This window comes from Physeter macrocephalus, chromosome 4 (assembly GCF_002837175.3).
Source record: "Physeter macrocephalus isolate SW-GA chromosome 4, ASM283717v5, whole genome shotgun sequence".
NCBI lineage: Eukaryota > Metazoa > Chordata > Mammalia > Artiodactyla > Physeteridae > Physeter > Physeter macrocephalus.
In genome coordinates this window covers 28,139,753-28,164,207 of record NC_041217.1, presented here as the reverse complement: position 1 = coordinate 28,164,207, position 24,455 = coordinate 28,139,753, and the positions used below count along the sequence as shown (strand labels likewise).

General features: G+C 35.0%; 1 protein-coding gene across 6 annotated transcripts in view; it reads left to right on the top strand.

The window, feature by feature from the left end:
* The first annotated feature begins 376 nt into the window (after nucleotides 1-376).
* Nucleotides 377-24,455, top strand: part of EDEM3 (ER degradation enhancing alpha-mannosidase like protein 3) — a 91,780-nt gene continuing 67,701 nt past the window's right edge. For 2 of the 6 annotated variants that reach the window (XM_024133775.3, XM_028488420.2), the window contains exons 1-6: nucleotides 377-704; nucleotides 5,153-5,198; nucleotides 18,110-18,210; nucleotides 18,747-18,786; nucleotides 22,689-22,801; nucleotides 23,781-23,934. In XM_024133775.3, the coding sequence (XP_023989543.1) occupies nucleotides 544-704; nucleotides 5,153-5,198; nucleotides 18,110-18,210; nucleotides 18,747-18,786; nucleotides 22,689-22,801; nucleotides 23,781-23,934 (615 nt within the window). In that variant the 5' untranslated portion in view covers nucleotides 377-543. Of the gene's footprint in view, nucleotides 705-5,152; nucleotides 5,199-5,699; nucleotides 5,805-18,109; nucleotides 18,211-18,746; nucleotides 18,787-22,688; nucleotides 22,802-23,780; nucleotides 23,935-24,455 lie in introns of those variants that run through there. The other 4 variants (XM_024133776.3, XM_028488422.2, XM_024133778.3 and 1 more) reach the window with 4 other exon arrangements.

Genomic DNA, 24,455 nt, shown 5'->3' with positions numbered 1-24,455 from the left:
GGTGCAGCGCGCCCACCCAGAGTGGAAATTTTAGCCCGGTGGAGCCCGATTGCGAGAGAGCCGCGGAGGAAGCAGTGCACGCTGGGAGCGGTAGTTTTCAGGCCTCAAGTTCACGGGTCGGAGGATGGCCGAGGCGAAAGGTCCCTCCCCGGTCCCGCCTTTTGTCCACGTCTCACTTCTCCCGGCCAATGCCCTCTCCTGTCCCCCGGGCCAGCCCCTCTCCGATCCGGCCCCCATTGGTCCTGAGGCTTAGCATCTTGGGCCCTACCCGGAAGTAGCGTTGGGGGAGGTGGTTTCCTAGACTACGACACCGGAAAGCTGGGGGAGGCGCTCCGGGCTGCTGAGAGCAGAGGGCGGTGGCATCGCTGGCGCTGGGGACCGGCTCGGTGGCTTCGGGAAGCAGCTCGGCGACGGCGGCCGCTCGCGTTCCTCCGCATCCCGGCCTCGGCACGGCTCGCAGCCCCTTTGCCACCGGCGTCCGGCAATGTGTCCCACCGGCCGGGCGTAGCAGCTGCGCGTGCGCGTGCGCGGAACCGCGGGGCCATGAGCGAACCCGGCGGCGGCCGGGGCTTTGGGTCCTCGGTCCCCCAGCGAGCGCCATGGAGCCTGGTGGCGGCGACGGCCGCGCTCTGCCTGGTGTCGGCCACGTCCGTGTGGACGGCGGGGGCCTCGCCCATGAGTAGGGAGGAGAAACAGAAGCTTGGGTAAGGGTGCTTGGAAGCCTGGGGTGGGTTTCCTCGTGAGGCTGACCACGGGCGAGGTGCCTGTCATTGCGACCCGGGCGCCCAGTGGCCTCTCCTGTCGCGATTGGGACGGCTGTTGCCTCGAGAGAACCCTGGCGGGGTGGACAGGGTCCGGGAAAGTGGGGGTCGCCGCCCGCGATGCGACCTCGCGGGACTGTCGGGGTGTCGCCCGGGCCGCCTGTGACACGTGCAGGCTCCTTAAGGCCAGCCGCGGTGTGTCAACGCGGCTGCCATGTCACTGGCCGGTGAAGGGGGCTATAGCCCGTTTCCCTGCGCGCGAGAGTTCTGAGGTTGCCTTCATCAGAGACGTGGTTAGATTTCTTGCACAAGTGAGCTCCCAGGTGGGAAATGTTGCTGATCTCACAGCCGTTAAGGAAATCATGTTTACACCTGTTACGGAATAGGGGGCGTTCATTGGAACTTGAACTTTACACATTTTACCATTTCCTTGCAGTGCTTTCTTGCACTGCATTTTCATAGTAGAACAGTATTTGATGGTAGTATTCAAAAGCCCCAGTTAAATATACCTATTCACTTTACTCAAAGTAGTTTTATCAGTCTTGAAAGTCATAAAATCATCAGTTATATGTACAGCATTTAATTTAGAGTAAGTGTTCCTAATACACACCAGGTCCCACAAATGAATAAGGAAAAAGCCAAGAACCAGTAGAAAATAGGCAAAGGGCGTGAAGAGTTAATTCACACAAGAGGAAATGCAAATGGTCAATAAACATGAAGTTACTCAACCTCATAAATGTGAGAGATGCAGACTAAAACAATGAAATAGCTGGGGTTTTTGCCATCAGGCTGGTAAATACAAAACACGATACATGGATGGAGTACTGACTGGATAGTTGAGGTGTGAGAAGAAACTTGGTGGGAGTGTAAATTGCTGTAATTTATTGACAGTCTCCTAAAATTTAAATTGTATGTATTCTTTGATTCATTAATCCCATCTCAGGGACTCTATCCTACAGAAATAAAAGCACTATTAAAGTAGAGATAGGTGTACAAGGATGTGCATTTTGAAAGAACAGCTGTTCCTTGGAACATCCATATTATGGAATAATATTCAGATATTAAGGAGGAGTTAGGTCATCAGAAGGCTACCCAGAATATACTCCCAAGGCCAAAAAGATGTAAGCTGTAGAATACTATCTGTAGTACCATCCCATGAAGCTCAGAAAAACATGGAAAGATGACTACCTCCTGGAGTTACAAAGGAGGTGAGGTAAAACCATTAGGTTTTATTTTATCGATATATACAGACTTCTATATTGTTTAAATTGTTGCAAGATTCTTGTATTAGTTTTTAAATAAAATAGCAATAAAAGACACTTGTTGGAAAATTTAAAGTGTCAGTTATCAAAACAAAGTTACCAGTAAACTCTAATAAGTGTCTTAAATTTTCTCTTTGTGAATTTAATGTATCACTGATAACTGCTTTACTGAATACCCTACTCTGTGCCAGGCACTTTACATATACTATCTCTGTAATCCTCTCTAGTTCTTAATGAGGTAGATGCGATCCCCATTTTGCAGATGAGGAAATTGAGACTCAAGGTTGACTTGTTCAAAGTTACAGAGCTAAGTAAATGGTGGAGCTAGTATTCAAACCCGGGTCTGTATGACTTCAGAGCCTGTGCTCACTCCACTCTGCTACACTTCCATAAGACTTGGACAGAGAAGCTTCAAGTCTGTTAAGGACAGCAAGTATTTTTATTTGACCACGACTCCCCTTTCTCCTTTTTTTGTTAAAATTTTTTATTTGAAGAAAAGTCATTGGATAACTCTTTTTTTTTTTTTTTTTTTTTTTTTTGCCTTACGCGGAGGCTCAGCGGCCATGGCTCACGGGCCCAGCCGCTCCGCGGCATGTGGGATCTTCCCGGACCGGGGCACGAACCCGTGTCCCCTGCATCGGCAGGCGGATTCTCAACCACTGCGCCACCAGGGAAGCCCGATAACTCATTTTTGACCAAAATAAATTTTTAACTGTAGAGCCCCAACCAAATTGGCTTGAGATTTCAGATCAAATTTTGAGATCATTTATGAAAGTGAAGTTACAATTATTTAGGCTTGTTAATTTAGATTGCCTTACTCTAGGGTAAGAGTAGAATAAGAGTCTATAGCTACAAACCACAAATACACATTGCTTGACTGCTTTCTCATCCAGGAATTTTCAGGAAACGGAACTATGATTTATTAGGTTTACCTGTACAATTTTTTTTTGAAAATCCAAATAATGATTTATGATAAAAAATAGAAAATGCCTATCCCTTTCCCTACCCCCCGCCCAAACTAAACTAATGATAAAGACTGAAATTATCATGAATAGTAAGCAGTTGCTCGGTTGCTTGCAGTTTATAGTTTATGGAATTATTTACCTGGTTATATGTAGTCTTTACTTCCTGGAATTCATTTTTGTTTTTGTGTTTTAAATGTTACAAAAGTTGTTAATGTTTTTACTTAAAAAATGAAGTATAAAACAGTTCAATTTCTGTAGCGTGTTGGCAAGCAATGTAACTTTAGAAAAAGCTGATTTATAGATCTAATTTCCAATACATTTTTATCCAGTTGTTGAATAGATATAAAACCTTATAGAAAAAAACTGTATTATATAGTAATTATTCTACCATTCTGTATTTAAATGAGTGTTAGAACTTATATGTGTAATTAAGAAAGTGAGAGAGCTCAACTGGATATTAAATACCTCCACTTTGAAGGATGTGTTGTGAAATTTGATGATCATGTGCTGCATAAATGTAAGGATTGGAAAATAATGTGTCCTTCTTGTTTGCAGTCGTGATTTATTCATAGTCTTGAAGCTTGAATGCTTGCAAAGTTGGGTTAACAAGTTAAAGCTTATGTTACCTGTAATACACATGTCTAGGCACTACTATTACCAGTTACAGAAATTTGCTTCTTGACAATAATTTTGTATTAATTCTATTTTAGGGGAAGGAAAAAAGAATTTCCATATTCCATTTATTGATATCAGTGCTTGAAGGGAAAATTTAGCTCCTTTTTGTTTGTTTGTTTATTAGCTAATTTGAGAGCTCTTTATCACCTGCAATATAATTTTAAAAGTCTAGAAGGATTTTTTGAGATACTCTGTAATTTTCTGAGATAACTTGATCCATATTCTATCATACATATAAACATATAAAGAATTAGTGTTTTAGCAAAGTGACTTATCACCTTGTTAATGATTAGGTGTTTTTAAATGACTATAAAAAGTTGTCAGGACTTAGCTTGTTCAGTTCACAAGTTTGAGTGTACTTGATTTTGCTGGTTATTATAGCCAGGATCTGGAAATTAGTCCTTTTCTGTCTGCTAGCTATATCATTACCAGTATTTCATCATCTATGATTACAGTTTTTAAAATGATAATTGCAGTATAACAGGGGGTAAAGTAAAAATATATCCAGCCATTTTCTTTAATATTCTCTTCAATTCTTGCCATTAGTGATTGGAACTTTGGGAATAATAGGAAGAATTAATAAAAGATTATTAAAATGTTTTTCTTTTGCTAATTATGGAGAGACTTGGCCTTGCCTAGCCATAACATTTTTTGTAGTTTTTCCTATAACCCTCACTCCCCCAATTTGAGAGTGTTTAATTGAAAGACTGATTCCTTGGTCCCAACCTTGCAGATTTTGACTTAGTAAATCTGGTGTGGGGATCAGAAATTTCCATTTTATACAGTCATTTTGGGGATTTTGAGAAAGTTAGCCAAAATACACAGATCTCTTTTTGAGGATTAGTTTTCTCATATCAGGGGTGAATATTGTTTATTTGACTTTTGACAGTTTTTTAAAGGAGCCAAAGGTACATCATAAAATCATAAAATGTATCTTTTGGAAATGTGACAAACATATTAACAGAAATGTGTTAAACTAGGCATTAGTGATCTTATTCAGTTTAAGGGGAAAGGCAGAGGCTTCATAGAGTATCATTATTTCATAGCAATACACACACCAACCCCTTTCTTTTGGTAGAATGTATAGTATAAGCAATAAATGGTAATAATTATTTCTTTTGGGTCTCTTCAGTATTTTCCCCTTTCAAGACATTTATGTTAAATAATTTTGTTAAGAGGTAATTGTTTTTCATCATCAGATTTTCTTCTCTCTGCATGGCATGTATCATTCAGCAGTTTTCTTAGGTAAGATTATAAGATGACTTTTACATAAATTGCTACAATAGGAAAAGTTTGGCCCATCTCTGCGTGATTCATGAAAGCTTGTCTACTAACATGGGTGTATTTCCTGACCCTGTTTATGTTCCTTCCTAACTAAATTTTTCTTTTGTTTTTTATTGGTATATGTTTATGAAGGAGCATTAACTTTTTGAAAGACAATAAATAGAATATACTTAATATTTTCCCATTTCTGCTTTTTTAAAATTAGGAATCAAGTACTGGAAATGTTTGATCATGCTTATGGTAACTATATGGTAAGTAGAAAGCTTATCTTTATATACCATTTATGAGAGCTGATTATTATGTGAGCACGGTCAACTGGGAATTTTAAAACCTGAATTAATAAATTTTATTTCCTTTAAAAAATTGTTATTAATTTTTTTAAAGGAAGTTTTTAAAAAATAGTACAAACATAGGCTAACAGAGTATTCCTGCTAGTGGTTCTTAGAAAACCAATTTATTGAATAGGTAAGAATAAATTGAATTAGATTATGAAACTTGGTATTTAAATAGTTTCCTTTGATGCTATCAGCAGTGTTTATTAAATATATAGTTAAGGTGGATGTAAACATGAATAAGCTGTTATCTCTGGCCTTAAGGAAAATGATTCTCTTAATTTAAAAAAAACCTATTTACAAAATTACTTTTTTCACTCTGAAGAAAACAATTGCTTAAGTGAGTCAAACTGTCACCTAGTTTCTGTCCAAATTATATCCTCATAGTATGCCTTGATTTGAATATATTTTGCTTTCTAGATATGCTGATCCATATTGTTTTAAAATGTCTTAGTGCTCACTTGAGATGAAGTAGCAAGTTCAGTTTTACAAGATGAAAAAGTTCTGGAGACCTCTTTCGCAATGGTGAATATACTTAACACTGCTAAACTTACACTTAAAAATGGTATATTTTCTGTTACATGTTTTGAACCACAATTAAAAATTTAATCCCCCTATAGTACAGGGGTAGGAGGTGGGGAAGGACATCTGTAGCTGCTCCCCTGCCCTGGCCACCTCTTGCCACTCAATAAAATGATCTTAAATTGCAAAAACATAGTGATAATAATTTTTAAAAGATAACTAGCCAGCAAATTTTAGAGTTCAAAACATATTTTACATGTAAATTTGTGTAATTTTGAAGAGTTTAATCGAATTATTCTGAGAATTACTTCTTATGCCTTGTTATGTCAGCAGATCTTCTTTTATGATTAAGGCCTATAAAATGTAGTTGGGAAAAGTTTGGCAGAGAACTAACTTTAATTGATTCTGCTTTAAGAATTTTTCAACTGATTCTGAGTCCATTTTTCTGTTACCCAAAAATCTTTATATATTAACATTATCTTTATGAACATGTAAGTACATATGCTTTTATGCATTTTTGTATTTTTTAAACATGCCTTATATTTGATAATTCTTATTCCCTTTTATACTGTACAGTTTTTAAGAGTACATACTGAGTTCTTAAATGTTTTTAGGACATGATGGTGATGAAGTTTCGGGTATTTTTAACCATGTTGAAAACACAGTTTTGAATTCATTTCTCAAGACTCAGCCATTCCCTTAACATTTCTTTCAAAATCATTTATCCCTGGTTAATTCAGTTTGGGCAAAGCATAATTTAACAAATCTAAGCTAGTAGTTTTGAGGCGGCCAAGTGGGTCCAGGATACATCCTCAAACCTATGTCATAAATGCATACTTTTCGTTCCAAAGTTGAATACAGTGGTATACAGCTGGATTAATTCAATACGTCTCACTCTGAATAGCGTCGTCTCTTTGTAAAGCACGGTATCTTTAACATCTTGTTCCTTATTAGGTAAACAGCAGAAAGTTATATCAGTACATTTTTTCCTACTATAGAAATGGGTTTCTGACAGAGCAGGTACCAAGGGCAGCCCTCAGAGGACTTCCTGGTCCAATTCCTATGTATTGGACCCTAACTGGGTAACTTTCTATTACACCCACCTGCCTATAAGATCTAAAAGAGAGGGATTTCAATTCCAAAGACTGGAAACTCCTGGAATTAACACCCCTCTCCATTTTTCCAGTGGAGTCACACCCCTCTGCAGTCTACTGCATTATGTATTTTAAAATATTCAACTATTTTACAACATGAGTGACTCTTGCAGTGTACTTGTGCTATGCTCAATTTATGTGAGGTTTGTAACCCAAGATTTAGTCTAGAATTCACACTTCCCCTTTTCAAGTTCTCAACTACCATGAAACAGTTCTAAAATATTAAACAGAGACCAGGTGCCCTGTACTTGTTATATGAAGTCAGTTGAAAATTTTTTCTAGTTCCTATACTCAGAAACACTATTAGCTTGCTATAGAATAAAAGTGTATATAGGTTTTAGAGTGAGATGGGTTTGAGTTCAAATCCTATCTCAGCTATTTAGCTTGGACCCTAAACAGATCATTTAATCCCCCTGAGCAGTGTCTTCCTATGTAAAATGGGGATAAGTACAAAGGATTATTGTAGATTCTAGGATTTTTGAGAACAAGAGACCATTTTCTTTAATTTTTAATAAATTCATCTTCTATATGTCCTGTGCCTAGCTAGCATCATGCCTGGTACATAAATGTTTTATGTTTTGGTTTTTTGGTTTTGAAAGAACTGAATTGAATTCTTGTGAAGGTGTAATCAAATTTTTTTTTTTGCGTTTGATTATTGTGATATATCTTTGCCTTTTAAAATCAAAGAAATCATTTAGTAAATTTTATTAAAAATACAAGTTAATGGTAAATTTGGGGATCTATAACTGTTTACTTTGGTGTAGTCAGTTGCCTACTATGCTAAAATGTAAAATGCCTGGCACATGGTGGGCATTTAATAAATGTTGAAAACTTTTCATTTCTTAGTAGTTTTTAAAAATATTTCTCTCCAGTCTAGTATACAATTACAGCAATTCCTTTTAACTTTCTTGGTTCCCGGGAAAACACTTATTTTCCAAAGACAAGCAAAATAATATGATTAAGAGCAAGAACTCTGGAAATGGAGCAGGACACCCTGAGGTGGCTCTGCCACCTACCAGCTGGGTTACAATGGGAAAGGTACCAAATCTCCCTGAACCTATTTCTTCATCTCTCTAAAATGGTTCACCTGCCTCACAATGTTGTTGTAAGGATTAAACAAATTAATACAATTAAAGTGCTTAGAACTTGTGTCCAGCAAATAGGAAGCACTGTGTAAGAGTTTACTGCTACCAACTGCTGCTGCTACCATTACTGCTACTAGTAATTCATTTTCTACCTGAGATTGAAATTGCCCTCCTAAAATTTGTCGAGGCTTTAACTCAGAACTCATTCCCCAGATTGTGCATAGAACTTCCTTCAAACACACTCATTCTTTCCTTGTTCTAGGCATGCAGGCTTTGAGCTTTTTTTTGTTTTTTTAATGATTCCCCAGGTTCTATTAATGCTGTTTTTCAATAACAATGCCCTGCCAGCCTTAGGTAGATTACTACATCTCTACCATCTCTTGGTGTTACATCCAGGAATTTTCTGATTTTATCAATTAATAGCATAAGTACCAACAATCGTAACGACTGTACTTGACAGATCTCTAGCCCCAATCAGACTGCAGTTTATCCACAATGAATTGCACAGATGGCTTTCTTTTTTCCCCAAATAGCATGAAATTAGATGTTTGTTTTGTCAGTTCTTGCATGACCTTATTTACCTTAGACCCAGCTACTTTAGGGCTTCTATTAGCATGTTTTTAGTATTTGTGCTGAGGTCTGTTTGCAGATTAATTTAGATGACAAAACACATGTATTTAGGCCACCAAATAACCATTTTGGATCTGAGCTCTCTGATCTGATCTTCGTCTTCTAATGTTTTTCCTGTCTACTGTAGATAACTCAATTATTCACTGTTATAAGCAGAAACTACTTTGGTAGAGCCCTAAACATTATAAATAAACTCTAAAATCGTTGGTAAGCACAGTTTCCTTTAACTAGTAGCATCATACCAATAACCACTTTTAAGCTTGATTTCGTGAGTGCACAGTTCAGAGAAAGAGATCAGTCTATCATTTAAATAAAAGGAACTGTTTTAAAATGTAACTTTCTTGTGGATTTCTAGATTTATGTAAGTTTTCGTAGAATTATTTTTTTTCTAATTTTTTAAAAACATTTTTTACTGTGGTAAAATATACATAACATAAAATTTACCATTTTAACCCTTTTTAAGTGTACAGTCCTATGGCATTAATTACATTCACATTGTGTAAATATCACCATCTATCTCTAGAACTTTTTCATATTTCCTTTTTGAAACTGTACCTAATGTTTCTTTTTGATAGTTTCTTCATCAAAAAGAGTAATTCTGTAAAAAAAGTATTTAGAAGTGATATTAATAGTTGGGAGGAGGAAAGATATAAATGTATATGTATATGTACATTTTTTTGCATAGACAGTTGTAGGACTACCTTTTATTAACCATTGTTCCTTGGCCTCTACTTTTAGAACATCCTAAAAATCTGCCAAAATGACTTAAGAAATTCTCTAGTATCCTCTCATAGTTTTTTTTTTTTAATCACACTCTGATACTCCATGTAGGATTTTAATAGAACCAGGTCTTTCTATTTATTTAGGTAGAATTTACAGAGAAAAAGATTTCCAATTTCAAATGCATGGTTCCGAGTCAGACAGTTGTATGCAGTTGTTTAACTACCACCACATTTATGATCTAGAACATTTCCATCACCCCAAAAAGCTTCCTCATGCTCCTATGCAGTCAGTTCCTTTTCTCCACCTCTGACCTCTAGCAACCATTGTGATCTGCTCTTTGTCACTAGTTTTCCCTTTTCTAGGATTTCATATCAATGGCATCTTAAAATATGTATGTAGTGTTTTGGTTCACATTCTTTCCTGTAGCATGATGTTTTTGAGATTTGTCCATGTTGTTGGAGATATTGTAGTTCCTATTTATTACTCATTAGTATTCGTTGATTTGATAGAACACAGTTTATTTATTCATTCACCAGTTGATAAATATTTAGCTTGTGTCTGGTCTTTGGCTATTACTAAAAGACTGCTGTGAACCTGTGAATGCAAATTTCTTTGTGGACATACATTTTCATACTTAGGAATGGGATTGCTAGGTCATATGGGAAGGTTAAGTTTAACTTTTTATAAGAAACTGCCAAACTTTTCTAAAGTGACTGTAACATTTTACATTCCACACAAGCAATTATAAGAATTTTAGTTGCTCCACACCTTCTCCAACACTATGTATTTTCAGTCTTTTTAATTTTAGCCATTCTAGTGGGTGTGTAGTGGTATTTTGTTGTGATTTTAATTTGATTTTTTTCTGATGACTAATGATGTTGAAAATCTTTCCATGTGCTTAGTATATCTTTTTTTGGTGAAACATCTGTTCAGATCTCTTGCCATTTTAAAACCAGGTCATTTGTCCTGTTATAACTGAGTCATAAGAGATATGTATTTTCTGGATATCAGTCCTTTATCACATATATGTTTTGCAGGTATTTTCTCCCCGTCTGTACTTCGCCTTTTAATTTTCTTAATGTTTTTTGAAGTGCAAATGTTTTAAATTGTGACCAAGTCCAATTTATCCTTTTTCTTTTATGATTCATCTCTTTTATAGCCTACCTAAAGAAATATTTGCCTAGCCCAGGGTCACAAAGATTTTCTTGTTTTCTTCTAGCTGTTTTATAATTTTAGCTTTTTCAATGAGATCTATTACCCATTTTGAGTTAATGTTTGTATATATGGTGTGAGGTAAAGGTTTCTTTATATATATTTTTTTTCTATGTGGATATCCAGTTATTCCAGCACTATTTGTTGAAAAAAGTATCCTTGCCCCACTGAATTACTTTGGCACCTTTGTTTGTAAAATCAGTTAACTGTATATGCATGGGTCTGTTTGTAGACTCTGTATTTTTTTCCACTGGTAAATATCTATTCATACATCAATATCACCCTGTCTTGAATTAAGTGATATTAAGTCCTGAAATCAGGCAGTGTAAGTCTTTCAGTTTTGTTCTTTTTCAAAATTGTTTTGAATATTTTAGGTTCTTTGCATTTCCATGTAAATTTTAGAATCATGTTGTCAACTTCTTAAAAAAAAAGCCTGTTGAGCTATTGATTGGGATTATGTTGAAATCTATAGATCAATTTGGAGAGATTGACTTCTTAACAGTATCAAGTCTCTCAATCCATGAACATGATGTCTCTGTCCATTTATTTAGTTCTTAATGTTAGCAGTGGTTTGCACTTTCCAGTGTACAGGTCTTGCACATCTTTTGTTAAATTTATTCATAATTATTTCATATTTTTTATGCTATTGTAAATTGTAGTTTTTCAGATTTTAATTTCCAATTGTCCATTGATGTTATACAGAAATACAACTTTTTTCTGATAACCTTAGATCCTTGCTAAATTCATTTATTATTTCTAGTAGCTTTTTTGGTAGATTCCTTAGGATTTCCCACATGGTCAATCATGTCATCTGCAAACAAAGACTTTTCCTTCTTCCTTCCTCCAAACTATGTGCCTTTTATTTCTTCTTATAGCAGTGGCTAGGACTTACAGTATTATGTTGAAAAGAAGTGTTGAGATCCTTGTCTCTTTCCTAATCTTATGGAGAAAGCAGTTAGCCTTTCACTGTTAAGTATGATATTGGCTGTAGGTTTTTCATAGATGCTCTATATTAATTAAGTTCCTTTCTATTTCTAGTTTGCTGAGAATTTTCATCATCACAGGGTATTTATTGAATTTTGTCAAATGCTTTTTCTGCATTATTGATAACAATCTTCCTAAAACAATCTGTTGGTAGCAGGACTTTATTTCATTATAACATTATTTATTATCATTTATTTATTTCATATAATATTATTTCATAAGTTCAATTTATTTTATCATTGATCAAAACCAAATTGATTAACATATACTGAAGAATTTGGAAACTTGTTCTCATCGTATTTTGAGTAGAAACTTTTAAAGCATGCTAACACTCTACTCTGTTGTGATTAATTTAAAATCTTATGAGACAACTGCAGTTTTGTTACTTATTTCTCCTCAGCGCTGAGAAACATTCCAGAAAGTATGTTACCTCAAAGGATCATATGTTCAATGTAGAAGTATTAATAATTTAATAGTTTAGATAAATGGAATCCTAAACACCTGAAAAATGGTTTAATAAGTGAGTATAAATAGTGAACAAAAGGAAAAAGGAAAATTTGACTTGGGGTGAAAAGAGAACTGAGAAATTATGCAAGTTCAATCAGTAATTAGCATATGCTATCAATATATGATAGATGATTTATTAAGTATCATTTAGTTTTTATTTTAGGAAGGAATACCTTACCTGCCTCAAGGCGGGAGGTGTTTAACAATAAGGATCTGGAATAAAACATTTGAAATGTATGTAACTTTATGGGAAATTAAATAGATTTGATATCTTCAATAACTCACTATTATAAATAATACTTTTGTCTTATTAGTAGAATAAAGTCTCTTCCCTTTGCCTAGTTTTTGGAATTGGTTTTACTAAAAAGTCAGTTTTGGATGCCAGTTTGATTTGAGTGTTTTGAAGCAGAGTTATATCAAAGTGCCAGTAAATTTAGACTCTGATGTGGAGAGTCTACTGTGTTTTGTTTTATGTTTTTGCTCTTACTTTTAGCTAGGCACCTGTTCTACTTAATTGATATAGGACTCTTTTATCACCCGAGTTTTAATTTGAGTGATAATTTTTAAAGGTTTTTTTTCTGGCTCTGAGTCATAGCAGTATGAATTTCTTATCCTTTGTCTTGGCAATACATTGTGAAGAGAAAGCATTACTGTAACCTCGAATAGCCAGGATGTTTGAAGTGTAATACAGCTGTTTATGTGCCATGTATGCATTGCTCTGAATTTATGCAAGCCAACTGTAGTTTGCTTTGTGGTTAACCCAAAGAAAAGGCTGTGGTTTTGTTTCTATCCTTAATGTTGAAACAGGGACATAAAGTATTTTTACACCTGGTTCAAAACTCCCTTATTTGATTTTTCTGGTTTGCAGTTGCTATTAATATTTTTCTTACCTGGATGAGCTTAGGGTTTGAGTTTATTTCAGACAAAGGTGTTTGTGTATGTGTGTGTGTGTGTGTGTGTGTGTGTTTTGCAAAACCCTAAAAATAGTAGTATTAATTTTTATAAGCAGCGGTTTAAAAAGTAAGGAGCTCTTTACAATCAAATTAACATTTGAGTGATCTTTTACAAAGTACCTTGCAAAATATATCAGCAAGTTTTAAAAAATATTACTTATCTTGAGTTACTTCTAAGTGTTGTTTATATGTGTTAGATATAGAGCTATAAAGCAATAAAAATATTGTGCATTCTGGTAAATCACGATTCTGTTGGAATTAACTGAAAAAGTAGTTAGGAACTTGACATCTAAAAGACACATGTAAAAGTAATTAGGAATTTATACTAAAAATATATATATAATATTAATATTATAAAATATTGAATTCAGAATTTAGTAGCTGCATGTGGATTCTAATTATATCAAAATATTTGTTGCCTGGAACCCTTTCCTCAGGAAATAAATCATTGTAGAGCACAGAACTTTTTAAAATACCTGAAGGATTGGAGTCTGCAGTGCTTTTTGTATTTAGTCTACTTTAATTTAAAAATTTTTTTTAATTTATTTATTTATTTTTGGCTGCATTGGGTCTTTGTTGCTGCGCACGGGTTTTCTCTAGTTGCGGCGAGCGGGGGCTATTCCTCGTTGCGGTGCGCGGGCTTCTCATTGTGCGGGCTTCTCATTGTTGTGGCTTCTCTTGTTGCGGAGCACGGGCTCTAGGCGCGTGGGCTCTAGAGCGCAGGCTCAGCAGTTGTGGCACATGGGCCTAGGTGCTCCGCGGCATGTGGGATCTTCCTGGACCAGGGCTCAAACCCGTGCCCCCCGCATCGGCAGGCGGATTCTTAACCACTGCACCACCAGGGAAGCCCTTTAATTAAAAAAAATTATTTTTGGTCTTTCTCTTTGTGTTGACCATGTGTTTAGTGTTCCTGACCTCTGTTCTGTTTTTTTGCTGCTAATGTGCTGTGAGTTTGGAATCTAGATAATCGAGTTTAGTGAGAGGCAGTAGGACAGAGTTGGACATTGGGAATCAAGAATATTTTTGCTGAATTTTAAGAATTAAGAGTCATGTGGACATGCAGGTATAGGAGGAACAGGTCATCTTCAAGGTACAAAAGATCAGACTAGTCTTAGAAACTTTGCCAGGGTGATATACTTAATGAACAAGAAGGGTGTGGAATAGTATTTTCACATTTCTGAAGGAAAGAACATATGTTGAAGGCATTTTATAACCATTCAGATTGTTCTTCAAGTGTTAAGGCAAGAGCCAGCCTAACCCAGGAATACCAGAGAAATAACATTACTGATGACACTTTTAAAATAACTAAATAAAAAGAACTTACCTGAGAACAAAGTTCAGGCAACCAAGAGATGAATCAAAATAAAAACTCAACAATGGAGAAGCCTGAGAAAAATGGTGTGCGTTGACTCCGTTTAAGTAGAATTCTAACACTAGCAACTGTGGGAATTATAGTTCCAGACCAGAATACAAGTATTATAAACCTTTTAAAATCTTTGTCAAACACAAAAAATTTTCTTTCTGATGAATATAAATGTACAGGGAAATTTTTTAAATAGCTGAAACTATTCTTTAGCATACCATAATTCAAAATATTGAAGACTTTGAAATTTAAAATGTTATTTCTTTGCAAAAACTTCACTAAGAACAGTGCTTGCCTTGCTTGCCTTCTTCTCATTGTATAACTCAAGATATGGACCATACATCTCTGCTATACCTTGTATAGAAGGTATAGAAATTTCAATATTTGGATCAGCTTCAAAAATTTTATCCTTTGCCCTCTGTGTCATGAAATATCTCTCGGAATTCCTTTAATGGGGAGTTTTCTGCAGGCAATATTTCCTCTGCAATGTCTTTATCCTTTTATGTCACAACCACTTTTTTCATCTACGTGGATAATTTGGCCTTCACTAAATTCCTCTGGCTGCATATCTAGGTACTGTTTGAATAGCAGCAGTATCAACATTCCATGGTCAGCTGTTTCTTCTATAACCCCTTTTATGTTCAATTTGAATTTCACTTAGAGTGTTATCACTTTTCATTTCTTTGCAAACTTTCATCCTCGTTGGTTAATCTCCTCTTTTGATTATTTATTTTTATAAATTGTCAAACTGTCATGTAGGATTATCACTAGGTGACAAGGAGGCACATAACTTCATGCTCGCTGTCTGTCTGTGAACTAAACAATAGATACACAGTGATCAGTCACTGATTCCACTTTGAAAGAAGTTGTGTGATTGATCACTGATTATTTACATAGTGATCTGTGGATTGAAGAACTAGCATCAAAGTTTGCATTCTGTACAATTACTTAATAATACAGTGGTACCTGAGATTTGAACTATGTTGTTGAGAGTTTAAGTAAATTGTGGATCTCAATTTGTAAGTGTATAGTGAAAACAGCCTATAATAATATAATTGATAAAAATCCTGAGTTGAACTGGGGAAAGGTATGAGTATATTAATCCTATTATTCTTGTCAAGTAGTCAATAAATATTGTATAAAGCTGAAATATGTAAATACAGTAATTCTAGCTTCTAAATGTTTCTCATAGTCACATTTTATTAATTTTAGAAGAATCTTTTAGGGATACTCCCCTGGTGAAGAAAATATAAACTTCAGCAGGTCTTTCTTGTTTCCCTCCTTTTCTCTTAAGACCCTCACCCAGTAGGTGGAGATATTCTAGTCCAGTTTCATGGAAGCAACTACCCAACTTAAAGAACCTACTTCACTGGCTTATGGCCATGCATGCAGGGCCAACAGCATCAAATCTCATACCCTTTGGGCATTAACATATTTCCCACTAAGGCCTGTCTTTTTATTCCTAATGCCCATGTTGTGGTCAGTGCAGCTTTACCTTCTACACTCAGCTATTCAGTTTTGGTACTTGAACATTTCTTTCCTCATTCTCAAGCTCAGCTATGTATTAAAAATAATTTTAAAAATTTATACAACATTTCACTGTGTTTGTAGTAGACAGTAGGGAGGATTCTTGCATGTGCTTCATTATCACCTAGACTAGAAATACTCTGTCATGATCATTCATTAAAAAAAATCTATTCAATAGTATGCCAGACTATAAAGTGCCTATTAGTTGAATCGCTCTGTTGTACACCTGAAACTAACATAATTTTGTACATCAACCTATTTCAATAAAAAAGTACCTATTAAGAAATATTAAGAAATATGTGAGACCTATATGAGGAAACTGAATTCATAAAAGAAGATCTGAATTAATATATTGATGTAGTATTCCTAGATCGGAAGATTTAATTGGTAAAGATATCAGTTCTCCCCAATTTAGGCTCTTCCAATTAAACTCTCAATGGAATTTTAAGGAAATTTTAAAGTTATCCAGAAGAGTAAACTTGAAAAAGTCATTAAGAAAATTTAGAAGAAAATAATTGAGGGGAGTGAATTGCTTAACCAAGTAGCAAGGCATGTTGCAAAGATAGAATGATTAAGATAATGGTTTTGGAGCAGGAAGTAGGTTTGTGGAACAGAGTAGAGGCTACAGAACTGTATGTTTGTGTAGACACTTTTGAACTAATAAGCTGTATTTCAAGCAATTGGGGAAAGGATGAATAGTTTAAAAGGTGGTATATAAGAAATTGGCTATTTGGGGGAACAAATACAGTTACATCCCTATTTCACATCATAAACAAAATTAGATTCCAGGTGGAGTAAATATCTAGACATAAAAAAATAAAATTATAAGAGTACTGTTTTCAGAGACTCAAGATAGCCTTCTTAACCATGCCTGAAATTTAGAAACTATGAAGAAAGAGACTAATAGATATAACTACATATTTAAAGCTTAAAGTAAAAAGTACCATAAACAAAGTTAAAAGCCAAATGAAAGACAGGAGAAAAATGTTTAATGTGTATAACAGTGTATAAGGAGTCTCTTGGCTAATAAGACAACCAATAGAAAATGAACAAAGGGTATAAACAGACATTTCAAAAAAAGAAATAGCAATGGCTAATACAAAAAGATATTTATCCTCATTAATAATGAAACTTGAGATACCATTTTTTATCCACGCTATTGGCAAAATGTAAACTATTGATCATCTCCTATGTTAGAGTATTGTAGGAGTGTAAATCGGTGTCTTCAGTTTGATAGTAGCTATCAAAAATTAAATATCCATACCTTCGACCCATTGGGTCTGGCTTTAGGGGTTTAATCCATAGAAATACAAGCATATGTACAAAAGACATGGGCATATAGCTGTTTGTTGAAGCATTTTTTATACAGTGAAAAATTGAGTTCAACCTGCATGTTCATCAGTAGAGGAATAAATAAATAAATTTTAGCATATTCATTCTTTGGAATAGAATATGAGGAGCAAGTACTGTGAAGTAAGTGTATAGGCTCTGGAGTCAGGTTGCCAGGTTCGAATTCTGGATCCATCATTTACTAGTTGCATGACATAGGCTTACTTAACTTTTCTGGGCCTCAGTTTTCTCATCTATAAAATGGAAAAAATTGAATCTGTTTCAGAGGGTTGAGTGATAAATAAATATATAGAACAGTGCTTAGAACATAAGTACTCAATGATACTAACTAATATTAAATTATCACTTTGCAGTTATTAAAAAGAATAAAATACATCTGTAAAATTCCAGCATGGAAAACCCCATAGTGATTTAAGTAAACAAATTTTAGGACAGTGTATGCATATGGCATGAGTACCTATTTGTAAATGAAATTTTTAAATGATATATGTGCATGTATTTCAGTGTGTGTGGATAAATCTGGAAGGATAAATGCCAATTGTAACAGTAATTATCTCTGGGGAGTGAGATTGGGTGGAGGGGAAACGGATTGTCAGATTTTCAAAGAAATATTTTCCTGTATTTTTTTTCCAAGCATGTATTATATTTATAGCTAAAAAGTTTTTTTTTTCTTTTAAGGTTCCATACACTGTAAGGATAGTAGAATTTTTGATTAACTTTTATTTTACTTAAAAAAAAAAACCTGTGAGAAGTTGTGTTCTCTAAATGATGGGTGCTTTCTCTTGTTTTCCTTAGTGACTCACTGAGATTTTCCTTGCAGGAACATGCGTACCCAGCTGATGAACTCATGCCTTTGACCTGCAGAGGTCGAGTTAGAGGCCAAGAGCCAAGTCGGGGTGATGTTGATGATGCCTTGGGAAAGTGAGTATTAACAAAGGGGATGGCATGGCATCTCAGAGTTCCCAAGTCTTAAGACATCTCAGAGGCAGTGTACAGTTGTATATCTGGGGATTGGTTAAATTTCAAAGACTGCTTTAAGTATTACATTAAGTTCCTTTATTCCTTTCTGTTATCTTTTGTAAAATATTAATCAGTTTACTTCTTAGATCAATGAAAAGTTGAGTAGTTTGTTAAGATGGATGTAACTTTTAGAATGTATATAAAGTCATTGATGTGTTATAAGATGTTGATGCTTTAGTATTTTTATTTGCTTTTAAAAGAACTAATGAATATTTCTGTTCATTTTGAAAGATATGTAGTTATGCTGAACATAAATGTGATGTTAAGGCTTTTCAGGTTCTTTCAGTGTTTTACAAGTTACACGGTACTGTAGATGCATGGAAGTACTAGTTAATGGAAGCTTCCAGTCAGTAGGATGTAGATACGTCTGCTTATACACTCATGGATAAGATATTCAGAATTCTAATGTTGTGTATCTCACTATACTTGTTTCTTAGATTTTCCCTGACACTGATTGACTCTTTGGACACTCTTGTGGTAGGTTTGATTCTTCTTGAATTATTTTATAAATTTCTTAATATGTGCACTCAGGTATTACGAATATAATCGTTACACAGTAAGTCTGAAATAGAAGCCTTCAGAATTTAAGATGATTTGATCTTTGCTTCTAAGTAAATCTTTCACGCTCTTGAATTGATAATGTTGTGTGAATGTCAAGTGGAATTATGTAGAATCATGGAGATACTCAAATAATTTATAGGTATGTCAGCTTATGTGATGGCCCCTTTCGGACAAGGAGGTTGATGATATTGGAAGAAAGTAATTCTAGAAAATGCCCTTGATATTCTTGTTCCAGAAAGACATGCCACAATCATACTAAAATTGTTAAATTAGAATTTTTATGTATTATGTTCATTAAAAATTTAATTTTTTCTCAGAAGTGATTTTTAGCACCAAGTGATCACTACTTGGCACTCCTTTTAAACCTCATGGGATACAAAATCATTTAAATTAATTCTAGTTGGGGACAGTTTGTGATGGCAGAGGGGAATGATTGAGTTCCAGATGTCATGATTTCTAAAGGTAGTATCTTTCTAGTTCTTTACTCTCAGATCATTTATGGTATAAAAATTAGGCTTGTTTCAGGATTTTCCTTAAGGCATAGTTCTCAACTTTGAGTTAATGTCTGAAGTATTGATTAATATTTTTTTAAAAAGATGAAAAATCTTTGTGGTGGCAGAGATTTTTCAGAACCTGGCTTTTCTTCCCAGTATTGATTCTACATTCTTCTTTCACTGGGTGATTCTTTTTTCTTTTTCTTTTCTTTTTTAACCAGAGACTGTCAACTATATCAGCACCTTGGGAATATTACTTGTGAAGTTTTAAAAAATATACTTCTCTCCCACGTTATTCTGATTTAATTTTCCTGGAGTGGGACTGGGCATTATTATTCATTCCTCTAAAACTTCTTCTTTATAAAATTCAGCCATGGTTGAGAAGACCTTTTATGTTGAGAAGACCATGGTTGTTTAGACCTTTTTAGCTGTATCAGGGTTTTGAAAGTTGTGACTTCATTTTTCAGAGATTAAAGGAATGTGTGAACCATGTTGTAATGACTATGAGAATGAGAGAGAATATTGTGTACCTTATTTTTGGTTTAGTGGTCCTTATTTTTGGTATAGTGTTCTGCTGTAATAGAAGAGAAAAAGATAAACAGGTATCCCAGGAGGCACAAATTACCACCCTGGGAGAAACTAAGTGGTGTTATTTATTTATAAGTATAGCTGAATGATGCACATCAGGTCTATCTTGATCTGGTAGGGTGAGTAAGGAGCAGTAGCTGTGTATTAGGACAGACCATAGGTGGACTTAAGTTTGTTTCTCGTTCCGTCATCTTGCCTTTATCCTTATAGACAGTAGGTTCTCCATCATCTCTCTTTAAGCTCTTATTGATTTTTATGAACATGGACCTCAGATATTCTCTGTGTTTTTAAAATTTTTATCAGAAATGAAGGAGAAAATGTGGTTCTAGGCTGCATAACTTTCCTCTATTTAGAAATCTGTTGGTCTCTAATTGAGCAGCCATTATCATAAAGGTTCTATTCTGCTTTGAAGTTATACCACTTTGACATTGGTTCTCAAAATATTATTCCTGCACCACCAGCATCAGCATCACTTGGCAGCTAGTTAGAAATACAAATTGTAGGGCCTCATCCCAGACATTATTGAATCAGAAAGTCTGGGAGTAAGGCCCAGCAGTCTATTTTTTTAACAAGCTTCCAGATGATTCTAATGTATGCTAAACTTTGAGAACCACTGTGTAATAATGCAGTGCTTTTTAAACTTCAGTGTACTACAAGTCATCTGGGGATCTTGCTAAAATAAAATGCAGGTTGTGATCCAGTAGACTGAAGATGGGGCCCAAGGGCATGTGTTTCTAGGAAGTTGCCACTTGGTGGTGCTGTTGCTGCTGGTCCGTGGACCACACTTTCAGTAATGTTTGGTGTAGCTTGAGTTCTAACTCCTCATAGCCGGGAGTACCAAGAAGTGATCACCTAATATTGATATGTGACCTTGGCCAAATTATTTAACTTCTCTGGGCCCCTGTTTTCACTTCAGAAGGACCTAGATTAGATATCTAAGATATCTATCAATAGATATCTATTTAAACAGAAGAATTAGAAGAAATTAAAGTAGTTTGGAAGTTTTTTCCTATGTTTAGAAGGAAAGTTATCTTGTACATTTTATCAATACAGCTATTAATATTTCTAATTTACTTTGTGATCATTTTTTGATTTGTGGTTTGTTTATTTGAAAATCTTAGAGGACATATCACTTGGGACAGGATGCAACCTTATTGCTTTTATTTTGGTCATACCATAATATGTTAAGTAGACCTTCTGTTGTCATAGTTTGATCTTTCAATTTAACCTCTTGTTCATAATTCTAGCCATCTAGTTTCTATTGATTGTAATGAAGTCAAGCACTAAAACTTTAAATTTACCACTAAATTCAACATTGCCATGAAATCTACAGAAAGAAAGATATTGAACAAATTAAAGATAATGGGGGAATGGAAGAGACCTGAATTTGTTCTTTGTTATCAGCTAGGTGCTTAAGAAACTCACTGACTAATGGAGCTGTTAGAATGAATTTTTAGCTAATTATGGACAAAGAACTCTCTTCCCATTTTTATTCTCCTTTGAAACAAATAGCATTGGTACTATTCTTGGGAACAATTCTTGGGAGATAGACTTTGGAAGAATAAAATGAACAAAATGATATTAAGAAGGGGTGTGTGTGTGAGGAGTGAGTAGAACAGTTGTGTTTCCTTCTAGAAGTGATAGAGGGCTGTGCGCATCTGCATTTGTGGCTGCAGAATTTACATGGACTTTGAGATTAAGAAGGGAAAGCACTCAATTTAAAATCAGGTTTTGTATTATATTTTACTCAAGGCTTACCCTAAATTTTACTTTTACTTGAATTTTAGTCAGACACTCTTATGGAATGTTTTTGAAGTATCAAGTGAGAAAGCACTATAAAATATTATCAAACAAAAAGATGAAACAGTCAAGTAAAGGGAAACCACTTTTAATGGACCTGGGATCTCAGTAACATCTACTTGTGCAGCCTTAATTTATACTGAAAAATTAAAGCAACCTGTGTAATGACAGTGACCCCTTCCTTCATGGAGTTCATTGCAAGCATCCACAGAGTTCTTAGGATTCTAGACCCTCATGGTAATAATGGTAATAATAGTAATGATATCAAGCAGTTAACTAAGTCAGGCGCTCTACTAAAAGTACTTTACATGCATTACCTCATTTAGAAAAACAAACCTATGAGAGTAGGTATTTCCTCTTTTTGTAGATGAAGGAACAGCCTCAGAGATAGAAGTAAGAACCAGAATTCAAATCAGGGCTTGGTCTTGACCCCAACATTGCACTGCCTCCTTAGTTAGGGGCTGCGGCATCCATGGGGTGAAGATGGCAAGTGGTGTATGATTTAGGATCAGTTGAAGGATGTGCTTTCTTCTGAGACTAAGCAACTTTTTGAATGATGTTTGGTGAGTAGGGTGGTTTTTGTTTTGTTTTGACTTGGAAGCCAAATCCCAGTAGAGCTCACCTCTTGCAGCTCTAAGTCATGAGTCATACACACCAGCTAACAGTTCGGATGATGATTGTTTTAAAGTCCTAGTGATTTTTCAGTGTGTCTAAAAAAAGTGTGTCTAAATAAAGATTCTTTGCAATATAAATAAGCATTTAATTTTTTTCAGTTTTAGATAGTATCACATTTTTATAATAGGCTTAAGGGAAAAGTTTTTTGTATGTGTTACTTTTTAGAGTCTTAAGGTATTAACTTGCTATTAGCAGCTCATTTTGAGGGTATTTATGTCTTGGTCGAAAAGGACTTTGTTTTCAATAATTTTCTTCTCCTAGGTATTAAATAAAACTAAAGAATTTGAAGATGCGGTGAGAAAAGTTTTAAGAGATGTTAATTTAGATAATGATGTAGTTGTATCAGTCTTTGAAACAAACATCAGAGTTCTTGGGTAAGTATGTGAGACACTAAAGCTCTAATTTTAATAACAGAAAAGCCAAGGGTACACTCTTTATTTCTTGATGGTAATAAAGCAAGAAATTTCTTATGTTTAAAAGATAAAAGTTGGGGTATTATAAAACACAGAGGCTGTGGGATGACCCTGCATTATATGAGGCACAGAGAGCAACAGGCTTTGGGAATAGCTGTAGACTCAAATCAAAGGCAATCTTTGTTTGTTGTTAAAAAAAGGACTGACTATAGGTCGAATATTTGAGTATTAGCTACGTCGTAGGTTTTTCGCCAGATTATCTAGTTTACTAACCTTAACCAGCACCTCTTCAAGCCAAATGAAACTGAATTTATAGGATTACCTTTGAACTAAACAGTTTGAAATATTCTTGGAACACAGGAATTACAGGATTTATTAATTTGCGTTTCAACATGTAGTTTTATATTTAATGGTTACTTTTGTGTTATTGTAACTCATTTCCTTTTTCAGACAAAGTGAATCTATTCTTCAGTTAAATTTAAGAAATAGTTTTGTAGTTTTTCACAGAGTGTATTAGTCTATTACATTTAATACAGAGTGGGGAGTTGGTTGTGTTTTTTTTTTAATGTTATGCTAAGTCAGAGATTTCATGATGCTATAATTAAATTAAATTTAAAATTTCTTAAAATCAAATCTGTTAAATTTGTTAAGATAAATGATTTCTAGGATGTTTTTTATTTTAAGAAAATTTAAGGTATTTAAGAATGCCAAACACTTTACAACAGATAAAACATATGATTTTTTTTTTTTTTTTTTAATACTGGCTATGTAATATGGTTTGCCAAAAAATGAGTAGCCAGAGTTAGGGAAAAAGTTAAGTTCTTCTGTGATCTTTCCTTATGTACTCTAAATTGTTGATAATAAGATACCCACATCTTTTTAGGTGATGATGTTTAAGTATCTGGACAACGTGGCTAATGTTTCACCTCTGTGATTTTAGGGGTCTTTTGGGTGGACACTCATTGGCCATCATGCTGAAAGAAAAAGGGGAGTACATGCAGTGGTACAATGATGAACTTCTCCAAATGGCAAAGCAATTGGGTTACAAACTTTTACCAGCTTTCAATACTACCAGTGGCCTTCCTTATCCAAGAGTAAGTAATTCTGAAAAATATGGCAGTCTTTGTATACTTCTTCGTTATTATAAAAAAATCAATTCTTGTGATCCAGCCATTGTTCCTCACCTGCTTGAGGCTGGAAAAAAAATGCTTCAAGCTATATAAGAAATTTATATTGACATTTCAGTTAATCTGCATTTGAATGGTGTGAGAATTTAGATTAGTTAAAGCCTTTTATGTGTCATTGCATAACACAATAGATTATGCTGCAGAAGGAAGAAACAGATGCCAGACTGGAATTTGGGCACAGAATTATTTGTGCAGAAGATATGATGGAAGCAGTAAGAGTAGGTGTTAACTCTCCAGAGGAGAGGGTATAAAGAGAATATAGAACAGAGAGGAATGAGGAGGAAGTAGAGCAGTGAAAAGGAGATTGTTCGGAGACTGAGGAGGAGAACCACAAAGTAGTGTAAGGTATTATAAATTCCTAAAAAGAGAGTTTCAAAAGAAGATGTTCCAGCAAACCTTAGGAGAATTAGGTGCAAATTAGGTGCACC